This window comes from Euleptes europaea, chromosome 1, assembly GCF_029931775.1.
Source record: "Euleptes europaea isolate rEulEur1 chromosome 1, rEulEur1.hap1, whole genome shotgun sequence".
NCBI classification, from domain to species: Eukaryota; Metazoa; Chordata; class Lepidosauria; order Squamata; family Sphaerodactylidae; genus Euleptes; species Euleptes europaea.
The window spans coordinates 73,292,878-73,313,627 of record NC_079312.1 but is presented as its reverse complement, the minus strand read 5'-3'; the positions used below and the strand labels follow the sequence as shown (position 1 = coordinate 73,313,627).

At 45.2% G+C, this 20,750-nt stretch overlaps 3 protein-coding genes across 3 annotated transcripts in view; 2 read left to right on the top strand and 1 right to left on the bottom strand.

Annotated features, from left to right (window-relative positions):
• Positions 1-387: 387 nt before the first annotated feature.
• MANF (mesencephalic astrocyte derived neurotrophic factor) lies at positions 388-8,263 on the top strand. Its single transcript, XM_056860183.1, has 4 exons — positions 388-475; positions 3,260-3,387; positions 4,983-5,124; positions 7,867-8,263. Exons 1-4 carry the CDS (start codon positions 388-390, stop codon positions 8,049-8,051), a joined length of 543 nt encoding a protein of 180 aa, XP_056716161.1. The 3' UTR covers positions 8,052-8,263.
• A 1,760-nt stretch (positions 8,264-10,023) lies between these two features.
• RBM15B (RNA binding motif protein 15B) lies at positions 10,024-12,975 on the top strand. The gene has a single exon (XM_056859225.1). It carries the CDS (start codon positions 10,112-10,114, stop codon positions 12,872-12,874), a length of 2,763 nt encoding a protein of 920 aa, XP_056715203.1. The 5' UTR covers positions 10,024-10,111; the 3' UTR covers positions 12,875-12,975.
• A 5,900-nt stretch (positions 12,976-18,875) lies between these two features.
• The window catches only part of DCAF1 (DDB1 and CUL4 associated factor 1), a 42,397-nt gene continuing 40,522 nt past the window's right edge, over positions 18,876-20,750 (bottom strand). Inside the window, exon 24 of the mRNA XM_056855331.1 lies at positions 18,876-19,190. Within this exon, the coding sequence (XP_056711309.1) occupies positions 19,132-19,190 (59 nt within the window). The 3' untranslated portion in view covers positions 18,876-19,131. The remainder of the gene's footprint in view (positions 19,191-20,750) is intronic.

Below are 20,750 nucleotides of genomic sequence, written 5' to 3'. Positions count from 1 at the left end.
GAAGTTGTTGTTTACTGACGCGAGTCAGCCTCTGACTCGTCGTCAGAACCGCTCCTCGGGCATAGCTAGGCCTCAAACAAAGATGGCAACGCCTTCCGCCCTCAACAAATATGTCTCCGCTACGGGTCCGGTTGGTGCGGAAAGGCGCCTCGCCCTCTTTTCATTCAGAGGCCGCCCAGCCAATCGGCGGCCGCCAACTCTCCTGTCCCGAATGCCGCTTGGCCAACCAGGAAAAGCAGCGTGGAGTCCTCTAGCGGGGTGGGCCAATGGCTGCCCGCGATGTAAGGACAGGGAGGCCGGGGCAGCCAATGGGCCGGCGAGTGGGCGGTCAGCGTGTCGTCAAGGTGCCGGCGCGGAAGGGGCTCAGTGCGAGCCGAGCAAGGGAGGATGCGGGCGGCCAACGGGCTCTGGGCGGCGCTGGCCTTAATCCTGCTCCCGGGCGGAAGCCGGGCTCTGCGAGAGGGCGACTGCGAAGGTGGGCCTGTGGCCGAGAGGGGCTCGGGGGCGTCAGGGAGCGGAGGCAGCCCGAGGGTCCGGCTGGGGGTCGTCCTACGGGGCGTGGCTGTTGCCGCCGCCGCCTTGGGGTCTCTCCCGCTTCCCCCCCCCCGCCCAAATGATGGTCTGGTGCGGCTGCCTCAGGCAGTTGTTGTAATGGGATGGGATGGGATGGGATGGGATGGGGGGGGGGGAGCAGCCTCGGTGGTCTGCCAGAAAGTGTCCCTCCGCGGATGAAGACGGTGAAGCGGCTTACTCAGTGCGCCGGGGAGCCCCATTGGAAAGGCGCCTGTTGCCAAGGTGCCCGGAAAAGTTTCTGAAAGAGGCCGTCAGGCACAAGGAAGGATGGGGGGGAGGAGGGAGGTCAGCCGGTCTTTAAATGCGTGGGAAATAAGTGTCGGCCCCTGCCTTCCTCGAGTCACATCCAGCCTGTGATTAAGCCGTGGTCGGTGCCAGGGGTAAGGAAGAATGGTGGAACAGGTTGGTGAGCAGGCTTGAGAAGGGTGCTGTGTAATTGCCAAGGGAGGGTGGGCTCCTGGGTCTGCCGCAATGTGTAACTGCTGTGTATGGGGGCATAAATACTGCTGTGTCGCACAGGCATGGTAATTGCTGTGACATACGTGAACCCTTCCTGGCACATGGCTGCTTGCTACAGGTTGAAGGTCCTTTCCTGTGCAGTTAGGCTTCTGTTCTCACGCCGAGGCAGAAATAGTGTGAGTGAACTGCCTTCCCTTGGAAGAAGGAAATGTACCTTTTTGTCCGGTCCTTACTGTATGAGCAATGTGAGATGATACTTGTTACATCTTATAATTTGCGTTCATATACGGGTCAAAGACAACTGAAGGTTCCTTGAAATGAATTAATGGCAAATTCCTTCTCTGGAGCATATGAAAAAAAATCAGTAATAATGGAATTACAACAGTTATCCACACAACTGTTAGAAGTTTAATTGGGGCCAATTTCTTTCCACTCCCCATTCTTCCTTTTAGTTGCTCCCTCAAAGAAGATTGATTGATTTTAAAACATTTTATGCCATCTCTCCACCTGATTAGGCTCCACAAGGCTGTGAATGAGCATGCTCATCATTGTTGTGTACTCTTCAATTTTTTTCATTTTTTAAAATTGTTTGAGTCCCACTGACAATCTCTCTGGTGATGGAAAAGATTTCCATTAGTGGAGCATGATCTGTCTTCCTCCCCCTTCCTGCTGCAGCCCCAAAGCAGCATGAATCAGAGGTCTCTTGCAGGAAGGGAGCATCAGCGAAAGTCTCCTACCTCAGTAAAGGAAAAGTATTGTCAGAATCCAACCCAGTGTATTTGTTTAGTGTATTTATAGGCTGCTTCCAAGTATTCAGAAAGTACCCTACTGATAACAGAAGGACTTCTACTATTGATGAATTTAAGCAAAATTGAGCAATGTTAGAGAGGTTGTGTAGGAATATTGATCTCACTTCTATGGCTTCTGGGACAGGAGTTTTGGTATCCACTGATGGGTGAGTAGCTGCTGAATTAAACAAGGGTGATGAATTCTTATACAACTATTGTGGAAGTGGAACATGGTTCTCTCTTTTTAAAGAACATGCAGTTTTTGTTACTACCTCTACCCACTGAGAAGAGTTGTGGAGCGGCTTGCTCCTCTATAGTGATACCTACTTCACACTAAAACATGTATGTAAGTAATCTTAGAGGCAGGTGACATACAATTCCTTGGTGAAGTGAGCATTGTGGCCAGTCTAATAAGAGATTTTCTACTATCCACAAATAGTAGGGCACTACAGTTTCAATGTAAAAGAAGCTCTCCTAAAAGTAGTTACAGGGCTGCCAGCTTAACTACTTCTCTGCAATGCAGCCATGGTTTCTTTTAGAGTTGAACTCCAAGTTACTAAACATATAGGCAGACTATGCCCAATATTTCATTGCTGAAATAGGCTCAGTTTTGGAGTATCAAATGCCCTTCTCATATTAAACTGGAGGGTGTGTGTTGCTGCAGTGTCTTCTTAGTCCACCAGTATAATGCAAGGACCCTACAGCTGGACTTGCCAGCTTCATGCTCTGGAACTTGGGAAAATGTTGTTGTGGTCTCCTTCCACATACATGCCCTTGGATTTTTTGCATTGTGCCAGTAGCACAGAAAGGAGAAGTAGTTTCCACACAGCCAGTGTTTTGGGGAAAGGGATCTCTGACATTGAACAAACACTTCTAAGAACCTAGAGCTTCGTAATATCATGTACAGGCAGATGAGTCCCAGTTATGTGGGTTGCTTGGCCTGTATGACTGTTGCTGCTGGTGTTGACAAGAGGTGAGTGTCCTAAAATGCAAATCCAGAGGTAACTTGAACAGCAAGAAAATGTTAAGATGATGTGTTTCACCTGTGTGATATGGGTGGAAACAAACTGGGCTTATAGCAAGGTGACACGTATTGCCTGTGCTTATTGACTTGGGAAGAGGAAGTACATGCCATTCTGCACTTTGTGACAGAGCACATACGCTGTAGGGACTTGCACCTACCATTTGTAGCATTTGTTTTCAATGAATTCAAGATAGGCGTGCATATTCTTCCACCAATTGTTGCTCTTCTAGCATGTTACGTATACAGTGTCTCTTTATTGTCTTCTTCATTAGAGATTGTGATGACGTTCGTCATTCATGTCTATGGCATTCCTTGATATTTGTAGGGCATACTACATTTAATTTATAGGAAATACAGGTTCATCTATTCTGCTTGCAGATTACAAGATAATCTCTATTTTTTCTTCCCTTCACAGTATGTGTATCATTCATGGGAAGATTCTACCAGAGCTTAAAGGACAAGAATGCTGAATTTACACCAGCCAGTATTGAAAAAGAGCTTTTGAAATCCTGTAAAGAGGCAAAAGGCAAAGAGAATCGGCTGGTAAGTGTAACAGCACTGAGATTCAGGTTTTGGAGCCAATCTGATAAAAAGCAACAACAACAAAATAGACCTAAGCTCTTTCACAACTTTGTCTAAATAGATCCTTGATTGGGCTCTGAGAAGCACTATTAAAAGTTTTGAGGTTTGAATTTTAAAGAGGTCCTTGAATGGAAACTAGCTTTGTGGTCTAAACTAAACATACTCCGTTCAAGTGACTAGGTCTCTAAATGCACACAGGCTTGACAGTCGGGTGCATCTGCAGAAGAAGTCTTTATAACAAGTGTTTGAACAGTACCTTAGGACTAGATAAAGCTCTGGAAGTATCAAGTGTGTGATGTGAGGGTTAGTGTCTGGGAGTGGGCAGGTTGCTCCCACTTACAATGACGAGGCTCCCGTAGTGAGCTGCCCCAAGGGGCCCAGCAAGCAGTCCTAGAATGACAGGGACATGGGCCAACAGCAACCAGAGGCTGGCACCTTTCCCATGGCTCAGCAGGCCAGTGGAGGTTTAGCTGGAAGGCATGGTTATGTCAGTCACGCCTCTGCAGCCTAGCTGCCCAGCATGAATGCACAGGCAAGGCATAATGAGGGCCCAGCCAGGGAGCTAATTGGCCAGGAGAGGATGAGGGCGCAGGGCCCCAGTTGGAAGGAGGTAAAGGAAGCCTTTAAAGGTCAGTTGGCCCAAGTGATAGGTAGTGGAACATGTAAAGGCTGTGAGGGTCTATTAAAACCCTCTCTGCCTCAGGCCAAAGAAGAGGTGGTTGGGGTGGCTCCAGTCTCAGAGCTGTTACAGAAGAAACAGCTGGAAGCACCCCTGACAGGAGGAGGACCTATGTGAACAAAATCCCCTCCACCTCTGAGGCCTGAGGGACCTGGATGCCCAGATTCCACCTCCAGCTGGGAAGCAGGAGGAGGCTCCAGCTACCGGGTTCAGCTCCTCCATTCTCTGCTCCAGTACCTGCTCGGCCATGCCAAGCCAGCTTTCTACAGCCACCCTTCCCTGCAGCAGTCCAGCGCATCCCAAGCCTCTCGCAGTTAGATAAACAGAAGTTCACTTTCCTCCCTCATTCACCAAACTATGCTTGGGGTCAACGGTGATAAGAGGGATGACATGGATAGTGTGGGATGATAGTTTACGAAGGTACCGCAGTTAGGTTTTCTGGCTTTATAATTCAGACATTAACAGCTTGAGTCTCAAAACCACAACAAAGTCAGAAACAACATCTGTCAAATGTTGAAGAAGTTCAGTCTGCCAGAGTTTGAAGAAAAGCTGAATAAACCATGATGAGGTAGTCATTTTGATCCATTAGAACCCTATTGGACAACATCATGTCTATCTTGGTTGAAGCTTTGGATTGCCCATGCCTCATATAAGAGAAAAAATATATAATTTCAGTAGACATCTAAATACTGGGAGAATGCAGTGTTATAGTGGTGTTGACAGTTGTTTTATTTTTTGAGAGGAAGCAGAAATCTTTATAGATATTAAGGTAATAGCTAACACTTCCCATTTTGTGAGAAAATCTGACAAATTGCTAGAATGTGTGACCAAAAACAACTTAATCCCGGAAATTCATTTTTGCTTCTTCCCCTCCTAGTGCTATTACATTGGAGCTACCAGTGATGCAGCCACTAAAATAATTAATGAGGTGTCAAAACCTTTGAGTAATCACATTCCTATTGAAAAAATTTGTGAGAAGCTGAAGAAGAAAGATAGTCAGATATGTGAGCTGAAGTATGGTGAGTAAAAGCAGACATATAAGGGGTATATTGGACTTGTTTCACTCGGTTTGTTGTGTTTTGGCATTCATCCAGATTTCTTTGTATCTTCCTAATCTTCTGAAAAGGTTGTGATTGACAGATGCTGATAGTTGTTGCAGTAAAGATCTATACATACTTGAGAAAGATCACTAATCCTGGATGAGTCATCTGTACTGAGGTTCTGTTTGTAAAGAGGGACCCTGGGTGTAGTTGAAAGGCACATAGCTTCAGCAAGGTTTCTATATCAGATGGATCTCATCAGTGGCTTGGATGAAATATCTCCTGGAACCTTCTGTACTCTTCCCTAAGTTCCATTATGATATAAAAGTTGGAAGTAAACATTAAGTAGTAAGATGTATTGTGATGGTCAGGCAACATAGTTCTTAATAATCCATTAGCTAAGAAGGTTCCATTGCTGAGGTAGGGCTGTCTTGTCTACATTATGGCTTATGCACAGTAATAGTCAAAGTATTTGGCCTGTAGAACAAAATACTTGTGTAATACCTATGCACTGGTCAGATTTCACATGACTGGCATCTGCACGTCCAGTTGTGGGGCCTACACTGTGTGAATTAGGGTGACCATCACTTTAATGAGAAGATAATAGTTTAGAATGCATTTCTGGGAAGGAAGTGGGTAACTCGTAGAAGTTAGCATTTGGGAAAATCAACAACTTTAACGTGCATAAAGGATTGCTGGAAGAATTGCACCGCAACATGAAGTTATAAGCTAGGTAGAGTGGGAGCTGATTGTTCTCTGAATATAACAAATAAGAAGACTGCAAGCAATGTAAGGACTTATAGGAAAGAATTAATAACCATTAGTATCTCAGTTGCTGTATATGAATGAATCAAATTTAACGTTGTAACCATAGGTCATAATATAATATAAATGTGAGATATCACACACACAAGAACATACCATAAGTAAATAACATCAGAATGTATCAAAATTTACAAAACTATAAATCTCATCTAATCACTATTTAAAATATGCCCAGTACTGGACACAGCTAAATCTTAAAGCTATTGTTTAGATAAAAATCCTTATTAAACAGTGGATATAAATTTCCTAATTTTAATAGACAAAAACATAAAAGTAGCCATTTGAAAATATAAAGGAGTGCATCTGCCAGTAAAAATTTAATGCACTGTTTATCAGATCCTAAAATAATTAATAATGAACTGAAGCAGCAGTTTATTCTATTTCCATAAAGAGGGCAATGTAAAACATAATGCTTAACAACTTCGACTTCATTATAGCTGCAGGGGCAAAGTCATTGCTCCACAGGAATTTTATGAAATCTGCCTATCTTTTTGGCATGTTCTGGAAATGCACACTAGTAAATGCATTCCTTAAAGATGCATTAGTAAGATCACTTAAATAACAAGAGAGAAAATTATTTTTCTTTACAGAAGTAAACCATGTACTTCTGAGCTTCTGGCCTCCAAAGTGGCTGGAAACTCAAATGACCATTATGGGGTTCTTGGCAAACCCCCCCTTGTTAATATCAATTATAGCTGATCGTGCTTTTTCCGCTTTTCCAGTGACTGCAGCAAATATATTGTCTTCAGTTTCTCTTTTGAAACTTTGCAAACTTCTGAACACCTGATAAGAAGAAACAAGCTTGCAGATTTGAATAAATGATACATTCCCACTTTGTGGTATACAATCAATCTAAACCTCACTCAAGGCTTTTCTACAGTGGTCAGGAACTTTTTTTGGTGTCAAGCTAGGTCAAGATTAACAAAGAGAACCCACTATAAGAGCGCCTATTTGAATATCTGAAAATATACAGTGGTGACAATTGACAAGTTGCTTAATAATCATAAAATTTCTGCATCCTAAACATAGGCTTATTGTGAGTTCTTACTTATAAAGGGACACACACAAGGTCTTGCAATAAATGCATGCAAGCCCACCCTGTGCAGTTATTTTAGCACACTGGAATATGGTTTACACAAGGATTACCAGCAACTATTCACCTCTATCATTTCTTGTCCTGTAAGCTAGCCCTGACCTGGATAACCCCAGGGTAGCCTGATCTCGTCAGAAGCTAAGCAGGGTTGAGCCTGGCAAGTATTTGGATTGGAGACCTCCAAGGAATACCAGGGTTGTGATGCAGAGGCAGGCAATAGCAAACCACCTCTGAACATCTCTTGCCTTGAAAACCCTACAAGGTTGCCATAAGTCAGCTGTGACTTGATGGCACACAAAAAAGCATCTCTAATCTTTGCCAGGCATTCCCTTCACATACTGGTTATTCTAGTGTTCCATCTGCTCCTTCAATACACCTTAACTTCAAAGCTGTCATTTCCCCTTTTTTAGGAGGTTGCAGACCCCTCTGGTATTTGGTGTAGACTGAAGGCTATTAAAGTTTAGCAGTTGTAAGATGGAGACTGAAGTCTGTTAAAGTTTAAGCTGTTGTAAGCTAGAAGAAGTTATTAGGTGCTGTAGCCCATATATTTTGCCAGGTGACATAATTCATATATCTCCATTAACTATAGTGCTTCTGTTTCAATGAAAGATAACAAGCACAACAGAGGAAGCTGAGTAAATATGGCTTTAAAGATATTTCCTCAAGACTTGCAGATGGTCCATTTGTTATCTAAGGCCATGAGCCATATGCACAACTGGGAGCAAGTCCCACTGGAATCTGCATAGTAGTGTTAAGCAGTGTGCTGCTATATTGTATTTACCAGTACTCTTTCCTCCCATCAGATAAACAGATTGACTTGAGCACTGTGGACCTGAAGAAGTTGAGAGTCAAAGAACTGAAGAAAATTCTAGACGACTGGGGTGAAGCATGTAAAGGCTGTGCTGAAAAATCGGACTACATTCGCAAAATCAATGAACTGATGCCCAAATATGCACCAAAGGCAGCCAGTTCACGGACAGAACTCTGACCACTGTGGTGGACTCTAGCACATTAGCACGTCATACACAAACTATGTTAATCTTTCTATTTTCTTTACGGCTGTTTTTTGTAACTTATTTAACAGTTTGAAATGTCAAATTGAAGCGGTTCTTGCAATGCTGGTTCAACTGCCTCATGTCTTTAGTTATTATTTTTCTTGTCTCTGATTTATGCTAAGATATCAACATATGTGTGGAATTTTTAAAAATAAAGTTAAAAAATCCAGTCTCAGTTTTGATATTAGGGTTTGTTTGACCTTAGTTCAAATGTTAAAGTCAAAGTAGATCTTCAAGTGCGCTCTGTACTAGACAATCTACGTAAGTTGGGTACCATTTTCATTATTTGAGGCTGCATTAGCTTAAGATGCCATTTTGTAAGATAACAAGGCTGCTTTACTGTCACTCCTGGTTGTAATGACTTGCAGTTATGCAGATGGTCTGGATGCATGTACCATGGCAGTTCTTTGAGTGAACAGGCATGCTGTATTTGAATAGGCCTATGGCATTTAATGCATAGTTACATTGTGGAACTCCCTGCCCCAGGATGTGGTGATGGCTGCCTTGGAAGGCTTTAAGAGGGGAGTGGACATGTTCATGGACGAGAGGGCTATTCTTGGCTGCTAGTCAAAATGGATACTAGTCGTGATGCATACCTATTCTTTTCAGGATGAGAGGAAAGAATAGGAGCTCCTATTATATTAGGAGCTCCTGTTATATTAGGAGCTGTGAAACACAGGCAGGATAATGCTGCTGTCATCTTGTTTGTGGGCTTCCTAGAGGCACCTGGTTGGCCAATGTGTGAACACACTGCTGGACTTGATGGGCCTTGGTCTGATCCAGCAGGGCTTTTCTTATGATCCAAATGGAACAATTTCTCACTGGGGATTAGTGGCAGTGTATTCTTTTTATATAAAAGTACAGTGCAGAGCTGAATAACTGAAATGCTAGTGTTAAGGTGACCCTTACTCAGACCCCAAAGTGATCCTTGCTCAGCCTGATCTTGTCAGTTCTTAGAAGCTAAGCAGGGTTACCCTGGGTTAGTATTTGGATGAGTGACCTCCAAAGACCAAGATCATGACGGGTGGAGGCAGGCAATGGCAAAGCACCTCTGAATGTGTCTTGCCTTGAAAATCCTATGGAGTCACCATAAGTCAGCTGTGACTTGACAGCACACAAAAAAGCTGCTTGGATTAAAAGCCAACTGTCAAACAACATAGTGTTACTAACCTTACAGTGAATAACTTAACTAGGCGAATCTGTACTGGGACAAGGAGAGAGCCTTCCTAGCACAAAATTAGTGCTGTCTTAAAAGTGCATACATTGTCTGCAAGAAAAAGGGAAGGGAATAGAATTAGCAGCAGCATTATGTATTTAATGTTTTTACACATGGATGTAGCTCTTGTGGAAGTGTTAAAATGGTGTACACCGTATACCGTGGCATTTTTGCCTCTCGTGTGAATAGTCTGGTACGTTTTACTGTGTTTCGGGTACAGTTTCCCATAAAAAAAGTCGCGTTTCCTGCTCAGCCGCCGCATACGGGCTACCAATTAACATGCAGACGGCAGGCTGCCACCGTTTCCTACGTCTTCTGTCAGACTGACGTGCAGTAATTCAAGACCACGACAGCGAAGGCTTCCCCAGCCTGGCTTCCGCGCGCTGGGCTGCTGTCGAAGGCAGAGGGGAAAGAGCCAGGGGCCCCCAAAATGGGCAGCCTTCGCTTTTCCCACGCGCCACTCGCATGGCGGCGAGGCGGGGGCGGGAGCGGGCCCCTGCAGGCGGCCTTGCAGCTCTGAGGCAGCGACGCGGGCGGTGCTTCCTCCCCCGCCCTTTCCACGGCGGGCGGGGAGAGTCGCGTCGCCGCCGCCCGCCGCCGGAGCCATTAAGCGCGGCGGCCCGTGGCCGGCCGCCTGGCTCGCGGCGGGGACGCGGTCTGATGACGTGCCGGGCGCGCTCGGCGCGGCAACTGGGCAGAGCCGCCTTCGTTCGTTCCCTTTTGTCCAAGATGGCAGCTGCCGCCGGAGGCGCCTCCTGAGCCGCGGGCCCCGGAGCCATGAAGCGGGGGAGCGAGCGGGATTCCAGCCCCGGCGGGTCGGGGGGGACGCGGGGCGCCTCCTCCGCCAAGAGGCCGCGGGAGCGCGAGCGGGAGAGCAGCGCCAGCGGCGGCAGCAGCGGCGGCAGCCGGCGGGGCCCGCACCGGAGCTCGGCCGCCTCCGCCTCGTCGCGCAGCAGTCGGGACAAGGCTGCGCCCGCCGCCTCCAGCTCGCGCGGCCACCGCGGGGAGGAGCGGCCTGGCGGCGGCGGCGGCGGCGGCGGCGACTCCAACCACCGCGCGGCCTCGTCCAGCGCCAGGAGCGGCGGCGGCGGCAGCAGCAGCCAGGCCGCCGTGGCGGCGCCCCCGCCGCCTTCCTCGTCGTCGCGGGCCCTGGGGGTGGCCAAGGCCAAAGTGCCGCCGGCAGCGATCGTGGCCCCCTCCTTGCTGCTGGGCGGACCCCCGCCGGTGGCCGCGCCGCCCTTGCTCTTGGCGCCCGGGCTGGGGCTGGCAGCTGGGGTGGGGCTGGCGGGAGACCCGCCGGGCTCCAGCGAGTACAAGACCCTGCTGGTGAGCGGCCTGAGCCCGGCTCTGCCTGACCAGCTGCTGGAGGACGGGCTCTTCCGCCAGTTCCAGAGGTTCGCCAGCGGCGGTGCCAGCGATATTAGCGTCAAACTCTCCCATACTCCTGATCTTGGCCGTGTCGCCTACGTCAACTTCAGGCACCCGGCGGATGCCCGAGATGCCCGGCGGCATGCCAGAGCCCGGCAGCTTCTCCTCTACGATCGCCCCCTCAAGGTGGAGCCTGTGTACCTTCGAGGGGGGCGACGAAGCCGCACCCCCCCGCCCACCCCATCCCCTGAACCGCTGGCATTTCTGCCCCCCATCCATGGTGTTTATCCGTATAAACAACGATCGCTGTCCCCTGTTGCTAGCCCTTTGCTCAGGGAGCCCAGACCACGACATGCTCAAGCTGCTGCTGCAGCCTTTGCCTTGGAGGCGGTGGCTCTGGGACTCTCCCGGGAGCGGGAGAGGGTGCTGGATTACTACGGGCTTTATGATGAACGTGGCCGCCCCTACGGCTACCCCATAGTGGCTGAGGAGGATCTCATGCCAGAGGACGATCAGAGAGCCACCCGGAATCTCTTCATTGGTAATCTAGACCACAGTGTTTCTGAAGTGGAACTGAGACGTGCTTTTGAAAAATATGGCATGATTGAGGAGGTGGTGATTAAGCGCCCTGCACGGGGCCAAGGTGGAGCCTATGCTTTCCTTAAGTTCCAAAACTTGGACATGGCACATCGGGCCAAGGTTGCCATGTCTGGCCGGGTTGTTGGCAGGAACCTTATCAAAATTGGCTACGGGAAAGTTAACCCCACTACCAGACTCTGGGTGGGAGGCCTTGGTCCTAGTACTTCCCTTGCTGCCCTTGCCCGGGAATTTGACCGCTTTGGTAGCATTAGGACTATTGACTATGTGAAGGGGGACAGTTTTGCCTATATTCAATACGAGAGTTTGGATGCTGCCCAGGCTGCATGTGCACAGATGAGGGGTTTCCCTTTGGGTGGGCCAGATAGAAGGCTTCGAGTGGACTTTGCCAAAGCTGAGGAGGCACGATATCCTCAGCAGTACCAACCTGCGCCACTGCCTGTACACTATGAATTGCTTCCTGAAGGCTACAGCAGACACAGGAGTCTAGAACCAGACTTAAGGGTGAGAGATAGGACTCCTCCTCATCTCCTCTACTCAGACCGGGAAAGGAGCTTTCTAGAAGCAGATTGGGCCAGCCCTGTGAAAAATGCAGAGCGCAGAAATAATTTAGAGACTTATAGCCGGTCAGCACGCAGCCGCAGTGGAGAACGTTGGGGCAGCGATAGCGACCGCAGTGTGCTCAAGCCTTGGGAGGAAAGGCGTAAACGCCGTAGCGTTTCCAATGACCGTGGGAGGACTTCCCATTCACCTTATGAAGACAGAGGCAGGACAAAGGCTGGTGGGCCAGCTTCTGATCGCAGCCCAGACAGGGTTCGAAAGGATAACCACACAACAGAGTCTGCTACAGAGAAAGAACAGAATAATTCTCTTCAGAACAACCGGCATACGTCAGAGGAGAAGCCTCATCGTGAAACATCTGATCCTCCTCAGCCTAAAAAAAGGGACAGCGAACGCAATCATCGAACTGGTGAGTCTGAATCAAAGACTCATGAAGAGTCAAAACCTGAAACAAAAAAATTAAAAAGCTTGTCAGATTATGCCCACACACTGCAGCTTGCCTGGAATGGGCTGCTTGTCCTGAAAAACAGCTGCTTCCCTACATCTATGCACATCCTTGAAGGGGACTTAGGAGTCATCAATGGACTTCTGAAAGACCACTTGTCTGGTGGAAAGCTTACACAGCTCAAGATTGCCCAGAGACTTCGGCTTGACCAGCCCAAGCTGGATGAAGTAACTCGACGTATCAAGCAAGGAAGCCCTAATGGCTACGCTGTACTGCTGGCTACCCAGGCTGCCCAAGGAGGGGCAGGTGCCGAAGGGACCTTCCCTGCGGTGGAGCCTGGCTTGCAAAGACGGCTTCTCAGGAATCTGGTCTCTTACTTGAAACAGAAACAGGCTGCTGGGGTGATCAGCCTTCCTGTGGGAGGGGCAAAGGGCAGAGACAGCACTGGCATGCTTTATGCTTTCCCTCCTTGTGAATTCTCTCAGCAGTACCTCCAGTCTGCACTAAGGACATTGGGAAAGTTAGAAGAAGAACATATGGTGATAGTGATAGTCAAAGACACTGCCTAGCATTTACTCTCTTTCTCTCTGATTCCATGTTTTCTTTGTCTCTCACCCTGCCTGGTTGCTTTCAAGGCCAATTATTTTGAGTGGGGTCCAAAAAGACCCCCCCCCCGAAAATTCTACAGTTTTATTAGTTTCTAATTCATTTTAATACCATTTTAATGAATCCCGTTTTATTTGTTTTTAATACGTGACACTGTCTGCTGTGTTCTTATTTTTTTAAATGTATGGGAAGTTGTCAGTAAAGCCTTGTTCACTGATGGATTTTTAACTTTGTGCAGTGTCCTGGTTTCTGTGGTCTGGCTTTGGCTGGTTCTGTGTTCTGGTAAGATACAAGTAATTGTTTCAACCTGCTTGAGTTCATTACAGCCCTTGCTCCTACTGCTGTTTGATATTATTATACTGGTTGTGTGCTCTTTTGATTTCTTTGGTAGTTGAAGCCAGGTTGCTTTCTTCCTCATTGGTTAGCTAGCCAGCCATATATCCATTACTGGACCAACTTTCTCTTTGTGAAGGAGAGTTTTTGAAGTCTTTATAACCAAAGAGCAGAATAGTGAAGCTCACTTAAAGGCCACAACAAATCTTGGTGCAATACAAAAGGACAGGTACCTTGTCCCCTCCTCCGAACTGTTTTTATTTTTGGGTTGATTGTAATATTGCAAATTCAAAGCTGTTTTTAGACATCCTGTTCAGTAATAATGTCAGCTTCTCAGGAAGACAGGTAACCAGGAACTTGAGTGGGATCTGATAGCAAATTTAAATGATTCTGTTTATCATTTCCTTTAAAATAAATAGGAACAATGTTTTATGGATACATGTACGCTAAATTATAGTAAGGTTTCCAAATGGTTTCTCTCCATAGTTATGCATAATAGGTTAGGCAGGTAGATGTAGGATGCTGCTGAAAGGAGAGGCACTCATACACACTAATTCTTCCTCACTACCTTTGTTGGGATTATCACAAGCTATCGCATGACCCTCCTCCATGAAGTCCACCTCACAACCTGTCATTCCTTTTGATTAGCCTGCCCTCCTAAATACTTGGTGCACAGGAAACTGACTAATGTACCAAAAAAAGGTCATTTTTGTACAACAGGAAACTAGCACTGGTTTATAACACAAGTACTTGAGGGTTGCATGTTAACATATACATGGGATTTCCCTGTGTATGATAAGTATCTTTTGTGAAGTAGTGTGGAGTTCAGAGAGATTTCACCTGCTGTAAGAAGGGGTGGGTATAGTAAACATGCCACATTCTGCACTACAGACCCCCCCCCCCACCGTCACTTGTGTCTAAATTATGCAATTAATAAACTAAGCTTCCATGATTGTCTTAAGAATTTGAAGCTTTTTATAAAAAGAAGGGGCTAAGAACAATTGGATAGCTGGATACTACAGAGCCACAAAATTAGGCAGGGTGCTAAAGCCCATAGGTCTGGCCTCTGAGATTTCAGCACACCTGCCCACCAGCTTCTCTCTACATCAATTAAGACTAATAATATAATTCAGAATTTTAAAAAATCTGAGAGTTTCAAGATAACAAGTTCTCATATAGTATACTGAAATTATGGAAGATACATACTAGTTGAAACTGGAGTCCATTGGTACTGTATAGACCAAAACGTTTTCATGATTTAGAGCTCAATTCATCAGATGAACTCTGACTCACAAAAGCTTATCCTGGCATGAATTTAGTTATTCATTAAGGTGCTGCTGGACTCCTTGTTTTATTTTGTTGCTACAGAATTACACAATTACTAATCTTCAATTATAATCCTCACTGTTAGTAAATTGCTGTTTTGAAGGGGGAGAACTGAACAGTGTTTAAAAACCATTGTTGACGTACCTCTCTAACATGCTTGATCCACAGGTCTTGCACCTTAGCTGGGAACCCCTTAGACCTGGCTCCACTTATAACAGTAGTTAGGTTTGGTTTTATGTGCTTATTGCAAGATCCTGAAACAAATCCATTTGGCACTGCCACACCTCATTTATGTTTTGAGCCAAAACGCATGACAAAAGAAGCAATAATAAACTACAGACTCCAGTAAGGACATTGTGTCTAAAGTTATTAAAGCATTTGTTTATATTCCATTAGCTAATGGGACAGCTTGAGTCTCATTGAACCAGAAGAAGCCATTCGCTCTGCTGAAAGAGGGGCCTGGTGCATCGACTTAGGGAATTCAAGGGACAATGGTTCCCCTTCTCCCAACTATTTCAAATAGTTTTAATAGCTTTAAAATGTGTTTCTCTATATTTGTTTGGTTGCTTTCCAAAGATGATTGGATGTGACAGGAGCTTTAAGAAATAATACATATAATGCTTTAAGAGGACAGTTGTTTCTAGATTTCCAACCCCTTCTGGGAGAAACTAGGTTAGGTAGCAACAGTTTAACCACCTTAAAAATGTTATTGCAACTAACTTTTAAAGTGCGGGCTTGTTTTTCCCATTTCTAAAGTAAATATTAGATCACATTTATTTACTCCTATTGAAACCGGAAAACTTTGAGCACAAATTAATTTTGTTGCAGCATGAGTGAGTTAAATTGTGTGAAATCCTAAATGCAGATACTAAAATCCAGGAACCACAGGAACAGTAAAAAGGTAGAGCAATGGTGCAGGTATTATCCATCCCAACTCAGTAAAGCACTTACTATGCCACTTTACCCCCAGAATACTCAGTACCCTATTTGAATAGATATATTTACCACATGTGATCAATCAGCTTTCCAATGACCAGAACTATCAATCACTCACTGATTAATTATAAGCCAAGGGCATGTGTGTCTAAAACTCAGTATGTCACTTCCAGCAAGGATTTTATCCTAAGTGTGTGTGTGTTGGGGGGGGGGGATCTAATGAGATGCAGGCAAAATGCAAGAAGGGCTTAAGTAGATGTGTGCTATACCTAACCTCTCCGCCCATGCAGAGGCAGGCAATGGCAAATCACCTCCAAACATCTCTTGCCTTGAAAACCTTACAGGATCACCATAAATCAGCTGTGACTTAATGGCACTTTACACACACACACACCCCTAACCTTGCAGTGTGAACAGCCTGTCAGCGTTTCAGCTGTGTCCCCCCCCCGCCATTGATATCTACATCTAGAACTTGTAGCATCAGTATCCATCTTTTTGCCTTTGTTAACTTGACTAAATACAAAAATGAAATTTATCTGCGTCTAGAATTTTAATAAACTGAGCAGTGGGAGGTGGGAAGAAGCTGACCAGGCCCGCTTTATTGCAGTATAGCCGATGTCTAGATTCTGCCTGGCAAACATGTCATTTATTTATAGTAGATAGCAGCCCAGATAGCGATAGGTAAGTTTGGAACATTTGAGTGATACTAGAGGTGCAACAGCTATAACCTGTCACCTCCTAAAGCCTTTCTATATCAGAAATTCCCCTAGTCTGAAGACGACTGATTACGTAGCTGAAGCTATGTAATCAATCCTGTCTTCAAACTAGGGGAATTTCTGATGATAGAAATTTCTACATAACTAAGAAAGGGTCTGTGGCTCAGTGATAGAGCATCTGCTTGGCATGCAGAAGGTCCCAGGTTCAATCCCCGGCACCTCCAGTTAAAGGGACTAGGCAAATAGTGATGTGAAAGACCTCTGCCTGAGACCCTGGAGAGCCACTGCCGGTCTGAGTAGAAAATACTGACTTTGATGGACCAAGGGTCTAAGGCAGCTTCATGTGTTCAAGCTCGCATCTTGTGCTCCAATGCCACAGAAATGTCATTCTTCAATAACAAAATTCAGACTGCTCCGCTTAAGAATTCAATTGATAAGTATAGTCAATTGAAACAAGCCACAAGTCTGTCCCCCTCAAAGTTCTCTATTCCAAAAAGTGTGATGACTAGATGTGAGGAAGTCCCCACTTCAAATCACTCCTCAGCCACCACCTATGAAGATGCTTGACATGCACCATATTTCCCAGCCCCATCCCTTTTCTGCACTGTGGGGATAATATAGGCCAGTTATAAGAGTGACTAAGATAAAGCAAGTGAAGCACCTGGAACATTCAAGAAATTACCCTAGAAAGGCTAATTGCCACATAGAAGATAAAATATTTCTGAAATTTCCCTCTGACCCAAATCATCCATTCTGCATTACTGTAAACTGTTAGGGGCTTCAGCAGGCCAGTTTCACAATAATCCTTTTTCACTTCTTACCCCCATCAAATGACAACTGTCCTCAACATGCTGTGTCCCTTAGAAAGCAATGGGCATGCTCAGATCTCATTTATTGGGAAGGATGCCTTATTTTAAACTGAGTGTTTGTTTTTTCAATACCTGGGGAGTGCCCCAGTATGTCTATATGCCCCTCATGTCTGTGTGCCACTTCACTGCACCTTGACCATTAATTTCAGTTTTAGAAACAAGTGTTGGCCTGCAGGCAGTCATGGGGGTGGGGGTTCTTTCTGAAGTTTGGGGTACCCCATTCACTATTCCTGAAAGCTATGTGGAGCTCCAGCAGCCCATTCCCCTTCAGTTTTTTTTTTTTTAACTAAGGTTTAACGGCCCTCAGTAGTCTTTGGGTCCAGATAATAATTACTTAGGCTGTTTGATGGAAAGTTTTTGTTAAAAATTCACAATACACTTCTACATACTGGTAGAGTCTCCTGAGTATGCAGAAACCCTTCACTTAGCTGTGGGAAGCTGTGTTGTGCTCCCCCCACCCACAATTGATAGGCACTCCACCATGAACTTCAATATTACAGGGAATGACAATGTTTTCCCATCACCTGGTACCAGTTGTGCCAAATGCTAAAGACATTTGTGACAGAAGAAACCTTTTACCACAATGGGAAGTGTCCTGGTTAAGAGAAGGTGATATCAGGGCCGGCTATCAGCTCACTGAGCACTGGTCACACACTGAAGGTAACAAACGTGAAGTCCTTAAAACTCACAGTACTGAACACTTTCTATGCATTTTCCAGAAGAACATTGCAGCTGTACAGTAAGCAGCAGCCTTCAGGGAAAAAAAGTAATGGGAATAGTACCTCCCTATCTCGTTCAGCTGAACAGGAGTAGGGATCCTTCTTTCCCTTCCCAGAATGCCTCTATCAGTCACAAAAGAGTTGGACAGCATAAGAAGCAGAAACTGGAAGGACTCAGTGCTATCTTCCTGTGATCTTACTGAACTTGATCCTCCTGGGAGAAACCTCACATTATATGTTCCATTCTTAAAAATCTGTGTGAACAGTACCAGAAAAACAACCTCCAGAAATACCTAATGCTGTCAATTATCTTCATGTGATGCAGTCACAGATCCTGAATGAATACTCCTGCCTTTGTATCTCATTCCAAGGCAAAGCAGCACAGATGGGCTAGGATTATGTAACAGCTCTATATTATAAACAGACAGGGCTTGTGTTTTATTTTATTTTTTAATAAATACAATTTACATAGAAGAAAAAGGCCTTCAGTTCATAGTTCGCACACAGGGCAGAAGGGAAGAAAAGATTTAAAATTTCAATCACAAAAAAAGGGTCATTTGGGGTAAGGAGGAGCTTACAGACTAGAGTCCTTCATCTCCAGCAATGGCAAAGGGTTCTGAACAGGACAGAACCAGATCTCCAGTCATTTGCTATGGCTAACGCAGCAGGAACTCTCCTTTGGGCTTTTAAAATGGACCATATAGGCATCTGCCCAAAAAAAAAAAAAAAAAAAAAAAAAGAACATCCTCACAACAGGTGGCAACAACCTCCATTACAAAATTATATTTAAAATAAAAATATCACTCATCCACATTTTTACAAACCATGATTCACTTACTCCCCTCCCCACCCTTTTCTGTAAAAATGCCCTTTTATTTTTAAACTTTCTTTCTCCCCCCAAAACTCATCATGGTGACTAGGTATTAGAAAGATACAAGCATACCTTCTTTATAACACCTGCCTGTTTTTTTTTAATCTTTTTTTTTTGTTTCATATAAAACTATTTCTGTTCTTTAGGAAAGAACTTTATACAAAGAAAATATATTGTGAATTATCTTCGGAGAGTCATGTCTCAGCCTAAAAACCAAAAAGAAGAAGGCAGAGAAAATAAAGCCCAATCCACTGGTCTCTTTGTAAGAAGGCTCTGGATGTCCCAGGAACCTGGCATCTCTCCACTGCAAGAGCTGAAGGGCTGGAGCTCCTTAGATGTTCTCCCAAGAATTAGAATCTGAGAGGGTGCTTGATAACACCTCCTGATTTGGTCTCCTTGCTTCTGAGAAGGGAGATTTCCTGCTGCCAACATCCCATGGGTGGCTACTCCTCACTCATTCAAAGACAAGATTATATCATCTTCCAAATCCGAATTATCGGAGCTGTCAGCTGGAAAGGGGACAAATTGGTTATTTGTTTGGACAATGCAAAGATCCAAATGTCAAGAGATGACAAGCAAGGCAACCTGTTTCAAATCAAATATGAAACACTATAACCACAGTAATACCAGACAGACACACAGCCATCCGTTGGAGCAGCATTTCATCTAGAAACCCAGCTTATCAGCAGGTGCTTTGATGCCAAAGCCAATTTTGGAAAGAAATTCGTTTTCTGCCACAAACCAGGTGCAATTTTCCAGCATAAACAGATCACTTACCACAAGTGAGATGTCTGTAACTTATTGAAAACTCATCAGGAAAAAAAAAATCACTACAGCAGCTCCGAAATCCTCTGTACTACAAATGCAAGAATAAAGTGATACCGAACGGGGTGAGATTCCAGACATCAGGATCTTGTTCCTAAATGCAAGCATGTATTGAGCATTTGTATAGGAAAGTAAGCACAGGAGTCATTTGCAGCCTTGTTGGTGTACTGGTTAGAGTGGGTTTCAAGCCCACCACCTCCCGAGGAAGCCTATTCCACTGAGGAACCTCTCAGAAACCCTCATTAAGCCTTGAAACTCACTGGGTTGAAACCCTCATTAAGCCTTGAAACTCACTGGACAACACTAAACCAATCACTGACAACCCGAGTCAAACGGCATGGGAGTGGGCGTGGATGTGAACTTCCCCCACTGCAACCTATTGTGACTACCGAAATTGTGCATCCCCAGAAGCAGCCCCCCTACTGCCAGAAATGCCTTCCTCTAGTGAAAAACACGGTTAGAATCTAAGCCACTGTCTCTGACCCTAACTTACCTCACAAGTAGTCAAAAAGGGCAAGAGTCCAGTAGCACCTTAAAGACTAACAAAAATATATTTTCTGGTAGGGTATGAGCTTTCGTGAGCCACAGCTCACTTCTTCAGATACCTCACAAGGTCATTATGAAAACAAAATTGGAGGGTGTAGGGTGGGGCCCTATGTATGCCACCCTGAGCTCTTTGGAGTAAGTGCAGGATTAAAATGATGTGTTAGGTAAAAAGACCTGTACTGTCTTTTGGCTAACCAAGCTCACCAGGAAATTATTCCCATGGGAAGTAGATACAGGGGTGCTAGTTGCCAGTTAATACCAGCCATTTTGTCACTCATTCACTGCATAACCTATATACGCAAATACAGATGTCTGCCTTGTTCTATTACATATTATCAACCACCCTTTACATTGCTTTAAATACCAAAATGGAAGTTTAAAAAGCTTGGAGGATCAGGGTTTCTGGCTGAATTGCTGCCCAAGTAGGAACTTATTTCATACAGCAGGCTTCAGAGAACTGAAAGAATTAAGGCTGTTACTTCTTTGTTTTCTGACCTGACTCTCGTGCTTTTAACAAGACCTTTTCAACAAACAGGAGATTAGCAGCATCAGCACAAGGTAGGCCAAAACGGAGACAGGAATACAAGATCCAAGGCTTGCTAGTGTATCATTCCCTTCCCCATTTTGTGGCTTAACATCAATGCAGCCAGTAGAGGGCTGCAATCACATCTCTCATGTCATGATAACATTTATAGTAA

Bases quoted from the DNA above. Each gene is read 5' to 3' on its own strand.
- MANF (XM_056860183.1), top strand. From the start codon at position 388: ATGCGGGCGGCCAACGGGCTCTGGGCGGCGCTGGCCTTAATCCTGCTC. The intron at 476-3,259 runs GTGGGCCTGTGG...TTCCCTTCACAG, and splicing joins GCGAGAGGGCGACTGCGAAG to TATGTGTATCATTCATGGGA. The intron at 3,388-4,982 runs GTAAGTGTAACA...TTCCCCTCCTAG, and splicing joins AAGGCAAAGAGAATCGGCTG to TGCTATTACATTGGAGCTAC.
- RBM15B (XM_056859225.1), top strand. From the start codon at position 10,112: ATGAAGCGGGGGAGCGAGCGGGATTCCAGCCCCGGCGGGTCGGGGGGG.